The sequence below is a fragment of the Saccopteryx leptura genome, chromosome 6 (genome assembly GCF_036850995.1).
Source record: "Saccopteryx leptura isolate mSacLep1 chromosome 6, mSacLep1_pri_phased_curated, whole genome shotgun sequence".
Classification (NCBI taxonomy): Eukaryota; Metazoa; Chordata; class Mammalia; order Chiroptera; family Emballonuridae; genus Saccopteryx; species Saccopteryx leptura.
In genome coordinates, this window is record NC_089508.1 from 41,822,020 (window position 1) to 41,836,977 (window position 14,958).

General features: G+C 39.3%; 1 protein-coding gene across 2 annotated transcripts; it reads left to right on the forward strand.

The window, feature by feature from the left end:
• Positions 1–105: 105 nt before the first annotated feature.
• On the forward strand, positions 106–14,938 carry TIMM9 (translocase of inner mitochondrial membrane 9). Of its 2 annotated transcripts, XM_066342770.1 has the most exons (5): positions 106–214; positions 3,459–3,551; positions 13,072–13,136; positions 13,491–13,586; positions 14,515–14,938. In XM_066342770.1, the coding sequence occupies exons 3-5, from the start codon at positions 13,098–13,100 to the stop codon at positions 14,647–14,649; spliced, it is 270 nt and encodes an 89-aa protein (XP_066198867.1). In that variant the 5' UTR covers positions 106–214; positions 3,459–3,551; positions 13,072–13,097; the 3' UTR covers positions 14,650–14,938. The 2 variants fall into 2 exon arrangements, with proteins under 2 accessions (XP_066198867.1, XP_066198868.1); XM_066342771.1 differs by lacking the exon at positions 3,459–3,551.
• Positions 14,939–14,958: the final 20 nt, after the last annotated feature.

A 14,958-nucleotide genomic window follows, 5' to 3' on the forward strand; every position in this document is an offset into this window, starting at 1 on the left:
ATAATATCTGCTTTTCTTCTCTCAAGTTCTCGTTAAAACGAATCGGCGTCAAAGGGTCTAAAGGCTATTTGACATCGTCGCTCCCACGTGTTCTTTTCTATCCAGCGGCAGCTGCACCGCGGTGACCCCGACCCTCCGCCCACGGACTCGATTGGCAGCGCAGCCCCCCCTCCCCAGCCTCGTACTGTTGTTGGAAGCGAGAGCCTGTGCTTAAGTATAATCTCTTTTCTCTGCCCTCAGAACCCCGGGTTCCCGGGCGGGGGGCGGCAGGCTACGCTCCGGAAAGGTGGCGGCGGGTTTCTGAATGAGGCCACCGCATGTTCGTGGGGCTGTGGGGGGCTGCGGAGCCGGGAAAGGGGTCATCCATCCCCAGAGCGGGTTTGAGATGGCCTGACAACCGTGTCACTGGGGAGAGGGTCCTCATTGGAGGCTCTGAGCTACACCGAACTGGGTTTGAGGACTCGGGGTCTTGTTCTCAGACAGGGATAGTTAGACTGTAGGCATCCACGCCTGACCTTGAGCTAACAGGCGGGAGACCCTCTTTCAACTGAAAAATTCTCCCTGGACACAATACCAGGACCAACAAACACCTTGATCTGATCTGCTCATTTTCGAGGACGCGCTACTTAGACATTACTAGAGGCTTTCAAAAAGATTAATCAAAAAAAAAAAATGTAATCTGATGTAAAATCTAAATAACACATTTTATTTTACATCGCAACTGCCTGCTTTCATGGATGAAATCCTAGAATTAAAAGGGATTTTAAGGACTCAGCTTTGAAGAACCTTTTAATTAATCTTTGCAAATTATTTCATATTTCGGTTACATTTCCTTCTTCATTACAGGTCCTAGGTAGCACCTGCTTGTTTGCCATTTGTTTTATAATATAGGTGAATTAAAAGATAAAGTGACAATGTCAGAGCTGTAAGAGACTTTGGAGATGATTTAACTCTTATTTTCTAAATGTAACTTAGATGTGAAAGAAAAAGGAACATTTTCCCTCTTGTTTCTAAGCTGTCAGCATAGGCGATCATTGCAAGGAGTTGAATAACTTGAATTGGGTTGAAACCCGAGTAGTCTCGCCCCAGTTTTTCCGGTGCTTGCAGGATTATCTGTTAAGCCTTAAAGTCAACCTTTATACATGAAAGCAGTATACAGTATTCAGCTAAAAGAGAAAAAAAAAAAACACATTTTTTTTCTCTGATTAATGAGTTGCTATTTGATCAGACCTAAACTTCCTAAACCTGCTGTAAATAAAGTAAAAGGACATGTGGTGGAGGCCTATTAAATTCTATTAACCAAACACGTTAGCTCATATCCATTTATTCATGTGACCTAGCAAATAAAAGACTGATAGTCCTGGAACAAAAAACATAATGAAAAACATGGCTCACAAGAGTGTTTTATTTACTTTTTATTGTTATTGTTTTATTGTTAACATTTTTACTTATTTGCAGTCTCTTTCCCACTCTGTATAAACAGATAAACAGTTTTTCTGCTGATGCATTTGCAAGTAAGTTGCAGACATGACCTTTAATCCTAATTTCTTCACCATGGATCTCTTTGAGAACAATCTGTTACTAGCAAGAATAAGGTTAACACACCTAAAATGATAATATATTCTGATTTTTTCAGTTATCCCCAAAATGTCTTTTTTAACTAAAAATAATTTTTTTATTCAGGATCCAAAGTTCACACATTGTGTTTTGTTATAATGGCCCTTTTGTGTCCTAGTTTAGAACAGCCCTCTACCCCTTTTGACCCTCTTTCTTTATGACTTTTTTAAGACCAGTTTAGTCTTAAAATTGTCACACACACTGGGTTTTCCTAATTATTCTCTCATGATTAGAGACAGATCATGCGTTTTTGGCAAGAATACCACATATGGCCCTGGCCAGATAGCTGGTTGATTAGAGCATTGTCCAGATACTCCAAGGTTGTGGGTTTGTTCCTGGGACAGGGCACATATAGGAATAGATTGATGTTTCTGTCTCTGTCTCCCTTCCTCTCTTTCTAAAATCAATCAATAAATAAAAAAAAATACTACATAGGTATGCTGTGTCTATTGTGTTTGTGATGCTAGGTATAATCACTTGGTTAAGTTGTGACTGCAAGATCTTTCCATTACACGAGGACAGGTTTCTTTTTGTGATAAGTAACGTGGAGATGCTTTCAAACCATGGATATCTTCTGTTTACTAGCAACCTATCACCAGTGGTTTTATGATCCATTCATGATCCTTGCCTGAATCACAACATTACCAATGACCAGTACCTATCATGCAAGTACTAGGTTAGTGATAGAGGCCAAGGACATCAGAAGAATCATTTGCTTTAACTATTTTAACAGAATTACAAGTTTGGCTCCAGGCCTGATACAAATCTGCATATGATTCTAAAAAAGAATTGGTGGACATGTTCCTCATCACATCCTGGTTAGTCTGTTAATTTCTTTTTAATATTCAGAAATTTCTGGGAATTATTCTGACATTCACCTAAACATACTTATTACCTAGAAAGATAGAGATACTACATATTTTCTAATACATATAATATCATATGCTAAAGGTTTGTAACCTGAATAGATTGAGGAAACTAATTTCACTTATTAAAAAGAAGAGGCTTTTTTCTCTATATATAACATGTTAGTTTCAGGTGTACCACATAATGATTCCATATCTATATATTGCGAATGATCACAATAAATCTAAGGAAGAGGCTCTTTATTTTTTTTATTAATTTTAATGGGGTGACATCAGTAAATCAGGGTACATATGTTCAAAGAAAACATGTCCAGGTTATCTTGTCAATCAATTATGTTGCATACCCATCACCCAAAGTCAGATTGTCCTCCGTCACCTTCTATCTAGTTTTCTTTGTGCCTCTCCCCCCCACAACCACCACACTCTTGTCAATGTCTCTTAGTCTCGTTTTTATGTCCCACCTATGTATGGAATAAAGCAGTTCTTGATTTTTTCTGATTTACTTATTTCACTCCGTATAATGTTATCAAGATTCCATCATTTTGTTGTAAATGATCTGATGTCATCATTTCTTATGGCTGAGTAGTATTCCATAGTGTATATGTGCCACATCTTCTTTATCCAGTCATCTATTGAAGGGCTTTTTGGTTTCCATGTCTTGGCCACTGTGAACAATGCTGCAATGAACATGGGGCTGCATGTGTCTTTACGTATCAATGTTTCTGAGTTTTGGGGGTATATATCCAGTAGAGGGATTGCTGGGTCATAAGGTAGTTCTATTTTCAGTTTTTTGAGGAACCACCATACTTTCTTCCATAATGGTTGTACTACTTTACATTCCCACCAACAGTGAATGAGGGTGGAAGAGGCTGTTTAAAGTGACTTAGCCAACAGAAGTTTAGATTTTTTTCAAATAGACTGTTACAGCTTCAAGTGGTTTGTCTTCACAGTCATTGTAATCCCATCATTTTTCAGATAAGAAATCAGGCCTCACTGAAGACATTCAAGCAAAAGTCGGACAGCTGCTTTTCCAGAACAGAAAGAAAACAAACTCATGCATCAGAAAAGGTTTGAGCTTGATGACTGATAAGATCTCCCTCTACACTTACGTTCCCAAGTTTTATGATATACTATTTGGTTTGGCACAAAAATAACTTAGCATTGCTGTAATCATTCCCAAGACCGAAGTTAGAGATTCAGGCATTCTCTTAACCTTTCCCTCTATCTCCAGGTTTCAGGGATATAATCAGAAGGTAACACCTTATTGGATATTTGCCTCAACAGTAACAAACATTTTCTGTAAAATCTGGTAACTAAGACCAAATAAAAGAGTAGCCACATTGCTGCTGTCTATTCTATCAGTGGTTTGCTTGGTTGTTGGAAATTGTCAGTTAGCATAATTTATAATTAAATAACTGCAAAAGAGAATGCTGAAAGACTTTAGAGGATACCAAAGTAGCAAGTAAACTTGCATATCATTCATTCAGACATCTTCAGTGTTTCTAGGAACAGTTGCTACATATACCATAACCTTGATAGAGGCGTACTTCAGAGATACTGCAGGTTCTGTTCCAGACCACTGCAGTAAAGGGAGTCATTTATCTTTTTGCTGGTGGAAGGTCTTGCCTTCAATTTGTAAAAAAGGCAACATCTGCGAAGCACAATAAAGCAAAGCACAATAGAATGAGGTGTGCCTGTATTGATGACTACAGGGAATAGCTCTACAGATTTAGGCAGACGTAAGGAAATTGCTGAATATGAGCTCTTGAGTTAATTGTGGGTCTGGGAAGTTGTTTGAAAAATAAAATTTATAATAATGATTCTAGAGAAAAGGGAACCATAATGTTAATATAGTGGTCTTTGAGTAGAACTGTTTCTCTTTTATTTTCCAAATTCTCAAACATTATAAAGTACATTATAATTTATATAATAAATGTTATAAATTATACTACTACTACTTTTATAATATGACAAACTTTATTTCCTTTGAAGGAGATAAATACTGTTAAGAACTGTGTATTAAAAGGTAATACCAAGAAAATAATTTTAAATAAAGAAGATTCATACCAACACCATGGGGCACTCATCTGTGTCTTGTCAAATAACCATCATTTGTCACCTTAAGTTGTATACTAAGGGGCAAATGGGATAGTCAGCAAAATGATACCAATCTCTGAAAGAATATTTAAAGATTTCATATTTTCTGCCTCAGACTTCTGGATGTAAAAGTTATTCTATATGAATTTTAACCTGAAGGACAGAAGGAATAGGAAAAAGAACTAGATTTTTAGCCTGAGCAGGCAGTGGCGCAATAGATAGAGTGTCAGACTGGGACGCAGAGGACCCAGGTTCAAAACCCCAAAGTCGCTGGCTTGAATGCAGGCTCATCTGGTTTGAGCACAGGTCACCAGCTTGAACCCAAGGTCGCTGGCTTGAGCAAGGGGTCACTCGATCTGCTGAAGGCCCACTGTCAAGGCACATATGAGAAAGCAATCAGTGAACAATCAAGGTGCCACAACGAAGAATTGATGCTTCTCATCTCTCTCCCTTCCTGTCTGTCTGTCCCTCCCTCTGTCTCTCTCTTTGTCTCTGTCACAAGAAAAAAACAACTGGATTTTTGGCATTGCAGTTAGCAAACGTAAATTTCTAAGGTGTTCTAAGAAAATCAGATCTGTTTTCTTTTTGGTGTGAGTTGAAGAAAGTCTAGTTTGCTGCTTCTGCTCCTGAAATACAGCAAGTATACTGTACAGTTTAGCAGTGCAAAAGGCTAGGCTTACAGGTGCCTTTTTGTGTTGTCTGCTAGAGGCCTGTTGGTAAACCAAGCTCCTTAATGCATGTTTTATTGCCCTTGTATTTTTTTTGTTTTGTTTTGTTTTTGTATTTTTCTGAAGCTGGAAACGGGGAGAGACAGTCAGACAGACTCCCGCATGCGCCCGACCAGGATCCACCCAGCACGCCCACCAGGTGCGATGCTCTGCCCACCAGGGGGCGATGCTCTGCCCCTCCGGGGCGTCGCTCTGCCACTACCAGAGCCACTCTAGCGCCTGGGGCAGAGGCCAAGGAGCCATCCCCAGCACCAGGGCCATCTTTGCTCCAATGGAGCCTTGGCTGCGGGAGGGGAAGAGAGAGACAGAGAGGAAGGAGGGGGGGGGGTGGAAAAGCAAATGGGCGCTTCTCCTATGTGCCCTGGCCGGGAATCGAACCCGGGTCCCCCGCACGCCAGGCTGACGCTCTACCGCTGAGCCAACCGGCCAGGGCTTGCCCTTGTATTTTTTTTAAGGTACCACAAAATAGTAGATTTCATTTAATACCTACTTTCACAAAAGTTATCTTACCAGTTCTTGGATCTGAACGTTTGCTAACATTGATCACACTGCATCTTGTTCTTTGGCAGGGATTAGAAGGCTAGACAGCCTCATTTTTTTTTTTTTTAATTTTTTTTTATTTATTTATTTACAGAGACAGAGAGTGAGTCAGAGTGAGGGATAGACAGGGACAGACAGACAGAAACGGAGAGATGAGAAGCATCAATCATTAGTTTTCCGTTGCGTGTTGCGACACCTTAGCTGTTCATTGATTGCTTTCTCATATGTGCCTTGACCGTGGGCCTTCAGCAGACCGAGTAACCCCTTGCTTGAGTCAGCGACCTTGGATCCAAGCTGGTGAGCTATTGCTCAAACCAGATGAGCCCACGCTCAAGCTGGCAACCTCGGGGTCTTGAACCCGGGTCCTCAGCATCCCAGTCCGACGCTTTATCCACTGCGCCACCGCCTGGTCAGGCTCATTTTTTAATTAAGCTTTTTATTTTGAGATTATTGTCAATTCACATGTAGTTGTAAGAAAAAATACAGAGATCCCTTGTGCCATTTACTCAGTTTTCCACAATGGTAACGTATTAACTATACTACAAAGTCACAACCAAGATATTGATATTGATACAGTCAAGAAACAATATTTGCATTACAAAAATCTCTTATGTTGCCTTTTTTTTTTTTGTATTTTTCTGAAGTTGGAAACGGGAGGCAGTCAGACAGACTCCCGCATGCACCCGACCGGGATCCACCCAGCATGCCCACCAGGGGGCGATGCTCTACCCATCTGGGGCATCGCTCTGTTGCAACCAGAGCCATTCTAGCGCCTGAGGCAGAGGCCATAGAGCCATCCTCAGCACCCAGGCCAACTTTGCTCCAATGGAGCCTTGGCTGTGGGAGAGGAAGAGAAAGACAGAGAGGAAGGAGAGGGGGAGGGGTGGAGGAGCAGATGGGCGCTTCTGTGTGCCCTGGCCGGGAATCGAACCTGGGACTCCTGCACGCCAGGCCGACGCTCTACCACTGAGCCAACCGGCCAGGGCTTATGTTGCCTTTTTATAGCAACACCCATTTCCCTCATACCCTTACCCCTCCATAACCCCTGGCAACCACTAATATGTTCTCTATTTTGGTAATTTTGTTAATTCAAGAGTGTTATATAAATGGAATTATACATTATATGACCTTTTGAGGGGTTTTTTTTTTCCATTCAGCATAATTCTTCAGATTCATCCAGCTGCTGTGTGTATCAGGACCCCATTCCTTTTTAGTGCTGCATGCTGTTATACTGTTCCATGTATGGTGCCCCAGCTCAACCATCCATTTAAGAACATCAGGGAAAGGGTGGTGGGAGGAGACCTGACTTGGGGTGGTAAACACACAATACCATATACAGATGATATATTAATAGAATTTTACACCTGACACCTATATAATTTTATTAACCCTTTTTTAGTAGTGAGTTTTTTGTTAACCCTCTGAGTGAGGATGTACATGAACATTTATACTACTCAAAGGGTTAGAGCCAAGGTTGCTGGCTCGAGCAAGGGGTTACTCGGTCTGCTGTAGCCCCCTGGTCAAGGCACATATGAGAAAGCAATCAATGAACAACTAAAGTGTCGCAATGAAAAACTGATGATTGATGCTTCTCATCTCTCTTCGTTCCTGTCTGTCTGTCCCTATCTATCCCTCTCTCTGACTCTCTCTCTGTCTCTGTTTAAAAAATAAAAATAAATAAATAAATAAAAATAATAATAAACATTCATGTACAGGCCTGACCTGTGGTGGTGCAATGGATAAAGCGTCAACCTGGAATGCTGAGGTTGCTGGTTCGAAACCCTAGGCTTGCCTGGTCAAGGCATATATGAGAGTTGATGCTTCCTGCTCCTCCCCCTTCTCTCTCTTTCTCTCCTCTCTAAAATGAATAAATAAAACCATTTTTAAAAATTAAAATAAAATTCAGGTACATGGTTTTTTGTGTGTTTTTTTTTTATTTTATTCATTTTTAGAGAAGAGAGAGAGAGGGAGAGAGAGAAACAGAGAGTGGGGGGAGGAGCTGGAAGCATCAACTCTCATATGTGCCTTGACCAGGCAAGCCCAGGGTTTCGAACCGGCGACCTCAGCATTTCCAGGTCGACGCTTTATCCACTGCGCCACCACAGGTCAGGCCAGGTACAGGTTTTTATGTGAATATAAGTTTTGATTTCTCTGTGATAAATACCCAGGAATGCAATTGCTGAGTTATACATGTTGAATTTTGTAAGACCCTGCTCTACTGTTTACCAGGGTGGCTATACGATTTTATATTACCAGTAGGACTATATGAGGGATTCAGTTTTCCCACGTTCTCACTAGCATTTGGTGGTATCACATAGTGGCTAATAATTAAAATATATTTTAATGCTCTGTCACTGGTTTTGTGTTTCCCTGACAGGCTAATCATGTATGTGCCTATTTACTGTCTGTGTTAAGGGGAAATCTGTGTTTCCCCTTAGATGAAATGTTTTCTGATGTCATTTGCCCGTTTTCTGATTAGATTGTACACTTACTGTTGAGTTTGAGATTTCTTTATAGTTTCTAGTTAATAGTTTTTTGTCAGATATATAGTTTGCTTTTGATGTCAGATCTAAGAACCCCTTGTCCTAGAGTGCAAAGATATTTTATTTTTCTAAAAGTTTGAATATTTTCATGTTTTACATTTAAGTCCCTGGTCTGGTTTTTTTTTTAATGTTATTTATTGATTGATTTGAGAGAGAAAGAAACATCAGTTTGTTATTCCACCTTGACACATCTGGATGACATTTGAACCAGCTGAGCTCTCCGTCTAGGGCACCCTGGTCCGTTTTGAATTAATTTTTGTATAAATTGAAAGACTTAGTTTGTGGTTAAATTTTTTGCCTATGGATGTAAGGTTGTTTCAGCACCTTTACCAAAACTAGATGGGCATATTTGTGTAATTCTCTTTCTGGGTTCTTTATTATATTCTGTGATCTGTGTGTCTGCCCTTCCACCAAGACCAAAACATTTTTATAATTTTTGCTCTAACTATCAAACATAATTAAGGAAACTCAAGAGAAGGACTGTGTATTATACTTAATCATATTTTTTATTACTGTGTTTTTCCTTTTTCATGATGTTCCAAGTCTCCTTTAATTGTTTCCTTTCTATGTTTAACTTTGAACCTAATTTTAGGGTAGATATGCTAGCAGCAAATTCTCTTCGTTTTTCATCATTTGAGAACATCTTGATTTCCCCTTCATTCCTGAAAGATGTTTTTGCTAGATACAGGTTTCTGGGTTGACAGATGAGAAATCTGCTGTCTTTTCAATTGTTTCTGCCCTATAGATGAGATGTTATTTTTCTCTCACTACTTTCAAAATTAAATTGCTAATTTTAGTTTTTAGATGTTTGACTATGATGTATCTTGATATGGACTTCTCTGTGTTTGTGCTCTTTGTAATTCATTCAGCCTCTTAAATCTGTAAATTTGTGTCTTTTACTGGATTGGGGAAGTTCTCAGCCATTATTCTCATACTTTTACATCTCTGCGCTCTCCTCTCCTTCCGGTGCTCCAGTGACACAAATGTTAGATTCTTTGTTACAGTACTCAGGTCCCTGGTACTGTTTATTTTTTTTTTTTTCATTCTGCATTTCTCTGTTAATTAAGTTGGTTAATTCTATTTTCTGTCTTCCAGTTCAATGATTCCTTCCATTGTCCCCTCCATTCTGTTGTTGATTCTATCCATTAAGCTTATTTTGGTTATTGTATTTTTCATTTCTTGTAACAACTGTTTGAAAATCTATATTAGACAATTCTAACACCTGTCATCTCAATGTTGGGCATCTATTGATTATCTTTTTCCATTTATGTAGTTTGAGAGCTTCTGAGTTCTTGGTATAATGAGTAGTTATTTTATATTGTAACCTGAACATTTTGCAATTGTGTTATGCGACTCCAGATCTTGTTTAAACCTTCTCCTCTAGCTGGCTCCTTTTGACAATACTCCATCAGAGTAAGTGACAGGTGTGTCACCTTGTTACTGTCAGGTGAGGGGAGAAGTCTAGGCGCCTCACTCTGTCACTTTGAGAGAGGGGTGTTCTCATCACTGCTTAGTGGAAGTAGGAGTTCTGGCTCTCCACTGGGCCTCCATTGGTATTTCCCTGGCTGAGAGGGACTAGAGTGCCTCATTACTGCTCCCACATGGTCTCCACTGATACCATAGGCAGCTGGGTAGCCTAATTAAAACGGGGCAGTAATGCAAGTGCTGAATCTCAACTAAGCTGCCTTTGATACCACCACAGAAAGGAGGAGGGGTACCTCATTACTGTCAACTGAGGTGAAGTTCAGGCTCTGTTTGTGGTTTCCACTGACACTTGGCTGGAAGAGGGGTGGAGGGGTCCTCAATAATAGCCAGCAAGAATGAGCTGGAGAACCCCATCACAACCTATTGACAGCAGATGTTTCGGCCACCTAACCTGGCTAATGTTGATGTGGGTGGGATGGGGCCACAGTTTTTCCTGTGTTTGCTTTGAGTACAGCAGTTATTGTTTGAAAGTTTTCTGTTGGATAGGCTTCCCCTTTGCTGGCCCTTTGGCTAGAGAGAGCAGACTTCAGAGTGGGGGTGCTTTTTGTCAATGCTCCCATTAGCAGACTGCCAGTTTCTTTAGCTCCAACTCTGACATAGGAGACAACAGAAAGAGCTCATCCTGGTGCTGTTTCTTGGGTCCCAGAGTGCCCACCAGGATGCTTTTCCCACCTTTCAGGGTCTCAGGTTTACAGTCAGTGTCCAGGGATTTTAGTTATGCTTAGTGAGAGGAACAGGGAAAAGCACATCTACCCTCTCTTCTGGAGTACAAGTCCTAAACAACCTCACTGTGTGATATTCTTAGAGAATCCTCTGTTTCTTTGACTGGCTAGTGGTATTTCATAGCAGCCATAAAGATCCATCTTGCCTCAGAAGTATGACTGGTATCATAACTAGCACAGCCCTTGGTACATTCAGAAAGTGTTTATTAATTAGACTAGTAACTGCTAAGATCCCAACCTATAAATAAGTTTGAAGTTGATATTCAAAGATGATAGAATAATTAAGTTTGATTTCCATGCAGTTCAGTCGTTGGAGCAGGGGTCGGGAACCTATGGCTCACGAGCCAGATGTGGCTCTTTTGATGGCTGCATCTGGCTCACAGACAAGTCTTTAATAAAAAAAATAATAACATTAAAAATCTAAAACATTCTCATGTGTTACAATCCATTCATTTCCTACCGCTCATGTTCATGGTTGCGGGTGGCTGGAGCCAATCACAGCTGTCCTCCGGGATAACACCAAATTTTTATTGGATAATGAGTAACGTACACGGGTCGTTGTATGGCTCTCACGGAATTGCATTTTAAAATATGTGGCGTTCATGGCTCTCTCAGCCAAAAAGGTTCTCGACCCCTGCATTGGAGGGTATGAAATCAATGTTCCATGACTAAAATGAGCTAAGGGGAACTATAATGGATAGTATCTTACCTGAGCATATAAATGATGATAGCCAGTCTGACCAGGCAGTGGCGCAGTGGATAATGTTGGACTGGGATGCAGAGGACCCAGGTTCAAAACCCCAAGGTTGCCAGTTTGAGCGCAGGCTCATCCAGCTTGAGCATGGGCTTACCAGCTTGAGCACGGGGTCACTGGCTTAAGCCCAAGGACATTGGCTTGAGCTCAAGGTTGCTAGCTTGAGCAAGGGGTCACTCGCTCTGCTGTAGCCTCCCCCCTTTCAAGGCACATATGAGAAAGCAATGAACAACTAAGGAGCTGCAACGAAGAATTGATGCTTCTCATCTCTCTCTATCTGTCCCTCTCTCTATCTCTGTCTCTGTCACAAAAATAAGTGATGATAGCCAGAGAAACATTTGGAAAATTGTGACCTTCAATTCTTTCTTAATACATTCTAGGTAGTTGATGTGGTAAGATAGTTTATCCTGTAACTACTAAACCAAAGATTCTCAGAAGTACAGACAATTACACTCTTATAATTAATCATTACTTCAAAGATGATGGGCTTTGTAACATCTCAGATGAGACTAGCATAGCAAGTAGAAAAGAATTGATGCTTTCCCTTACATATGGAAAAACATGACTTTTCAGAAATGTCAGTAATACTAACAGGATGAGGATAAAAGGGGAGGAACCAATAAATGCAAACGAGTGGAAGGTGTTTAAGTGGTTGGAAATGCTGGAATGGAATTACCACTAATAATATTTGTTAATCAAATGAGAATGTTAATTTTTTTTCATGATGGTAGGACTTTGAATTTTATAATTAGTTTCATCTCCATATAAGGATCGTAAAAAGTTCATGCTCTTCAGAGCCACTTTAAATGATAATTGGTGAGTCAGTAAGAATGACTTACACATCCAGTTTATCTTTTTTGCATTGGTTATCAGGAAACTCAAAGCTAAATATAACGCATAATAATTCTGTTAGTCTAACAGTATACAAGATTAGTATTAGTATTTTAAACAGCTTTATTTTATACAAATCCTTTATATGAGATACTCTTCCATTTTGGAAACTAGCTTGATTGAATGCATGTGATACATTCTTATATCTGAGCCTGGGCCCCCATTTAGGATATGTGAAAATCCCAGTGATTCAGAAAGACTTTCTGATTTCTTATCTTCACTTCTCTGTTGCTCCCAAGTTAGATCCTAAGTATCATATGTTAGAAGTTTCTGTTACAGTGATTGCCCTTTTTGAACTGCAGAATGTATAACTCCTATAACTTCCTTTTAGAGTCTGTTAGAACTCTGAATATCTTTCATTTGGGTTGTTGATTTATAAGTTAGGATGGTGTCTGTTAACAATTAATAGGACTTCTCATTTGCATAAAGAAGGTAAAAGGTCAGAGTTACCTTAGCAACCAGTGGAATAGTTAAGCACTTACAGGAGACAACAGAGATCTCTTGGTTTCCCTTAGAACCCTACTAAGAAAGGGGCTTTAACAAGTGGGGGGGTTTTGCAAAGTGGCAGAGCAAATTGTCTTAAAACTGGAGATTTAGATAAACATGGTTTTTGGGTCTATTCCTAAACATTAATGATGTGGGAAATTGGGGGTGTGGCATATAATTACATACACAGTAAGAAATTCTTAAAATATGAATGATATTTCAGGTAGACTTGTTTTAGTTCTATTTCATAAACTATCCTTGTTTTGATTACCTAACTCTTCAACTAGCCTAAAAACACTTGTTTACAGATTGACATACTATTTTTAAAATTTTTTTAATCAGGTGACTAATAAACGTACCAAAAGAAGATGGCGGCACAAATGCCAGAATCTGACCAGATAAAACAGGTAAAGTATTATAATTAAAGTAAAAACACTGCAAAAAATTTAAGGTACATTTGGATTCAACCATATCAGTCAGTGATCTCATAAAATCACTGTTTATATTTCACTTCTAAAAACGGATATTAAATGAAGCATATTTCTTTTTCAGATAACCAAGGAAAGAATATCCAATGAGAAATTCTATATTTTGTAGCTCATATTACATAGATCATAGTATACTCATTTAAGTTAGCAAAAGAACCTTGGACTTCAAGTATTACAGGATATTTCATGCAAATACAAACTACAGTAATTAAAGTTTCAAACCACTTTTGTTTTAAAAACCAAATATTAAAGAACCTTCTGATTTGTTTGTAGTTTAAAGAATTTCTTGGAACCTACAATAAACTTACAGAAACCTGCTTTTTGGACTGTGTTAAAGACTTCACAACAAGAGAAGTAAAACCTGAAGAGGTAGGAAAGTCTTGCACACTGCAAGTTCTCTAAGCTTGTTATCCACCATTTAAATGGGTCCCCATAAGGCTTGTTCCTAGTTATCACAGGAATTGGAGCTTAGAGGGACTAAAGCAGCCAAGGACCCATAACACTGACTTGAATGCTGACAGATCTCATATGACATCACATTGAACCGTAGCACTTTTTTGGAAAAGATGTCTGGGGTTTTGAGTTATTGTTCCATTGCAAAGAGATTGCTATTTAGCTTTCAGTCAAGATGACCTCCCTAGAGAAACTTTACATGGCTTTTCTATCTGACCTTGAGAATTCAGGTTATTTTTGGAAAAAGTAGAGCTTGAATCTGGTACCCATTCTATGAGAAGTCATAACTTTTAATATCCTCATCAAAACATTTATATTTTGGCTCAAAGTGACATAACTTCTTCCAGTAGAAGATACTGATAAACTTCCATGCCAAGAACTTAACATGTAACCCGCAATGAGTAAGTACTTGTTAAATAAATGAAAAAGTTTGATAGATGCTAAGTGTAATAGTCTTATTGGTAAAAACTAAAAGGTTGAGAATTAAGTTAATGTTGAAAATGGAATTTCTCATTGAAAAGGACAAACACTACCAGGCCTACATTTTAACAGTCAGAATAGGGGATGGGAATATAGCTTTCAGGTAATATTAAAACACAACTGCAGAAAATCGAGTCCAAATGGCAGGGCTTAACACTGTGTTTAGTTACCTACAAACTCATAGATATTCAACATGTATTCTTGTATTAACAGTTGAAAGCTATGATCACCTGCTACTTATTAATACCATTTAATTCTCATATATTCAAAGAAAAGAACCCAATGGTTGTTCCCTTAGAATACATGTATTTTTTTAAATTAATATTTTTGTGTTGCCTCTTTCATCTCCTGTCTTTATTTCTAGAACACCTGTTCAGAACACTGCTTACAGAAATATTTAAAAATGACGCAGAGAATCTCCATGAGATTTCAGGAATATCACATTCAGCAGAATGAAGCCCTGGCAGCCAAAGCAGGACTCCTTGGGCAGCCGCGATAGGGAAGTCCTGCTGGACGGACTTCCGTGAGGGATCGCCAACAGCTGTTGCACTGGAAACGGGGATGCATCTGGTAGAACCCCCTGAAAGCAGCAGCCACCATGTTAACCATCTGTCATGACTGTTTGGCAAATGGAAATCAATGGAGAAATAAAATTGCTGTTTACCCGGGATAATCAAAATAGAAGGTCTTACTGTTCAAAATGACCACAGTAAGATGCAACATTTGTTGAGGCCTTATGATTCAGAAGCCTAGTCAATCGATTAGAAAAATAAACCATTGTTTCTTCAGTCATGACTATTAATTTTAA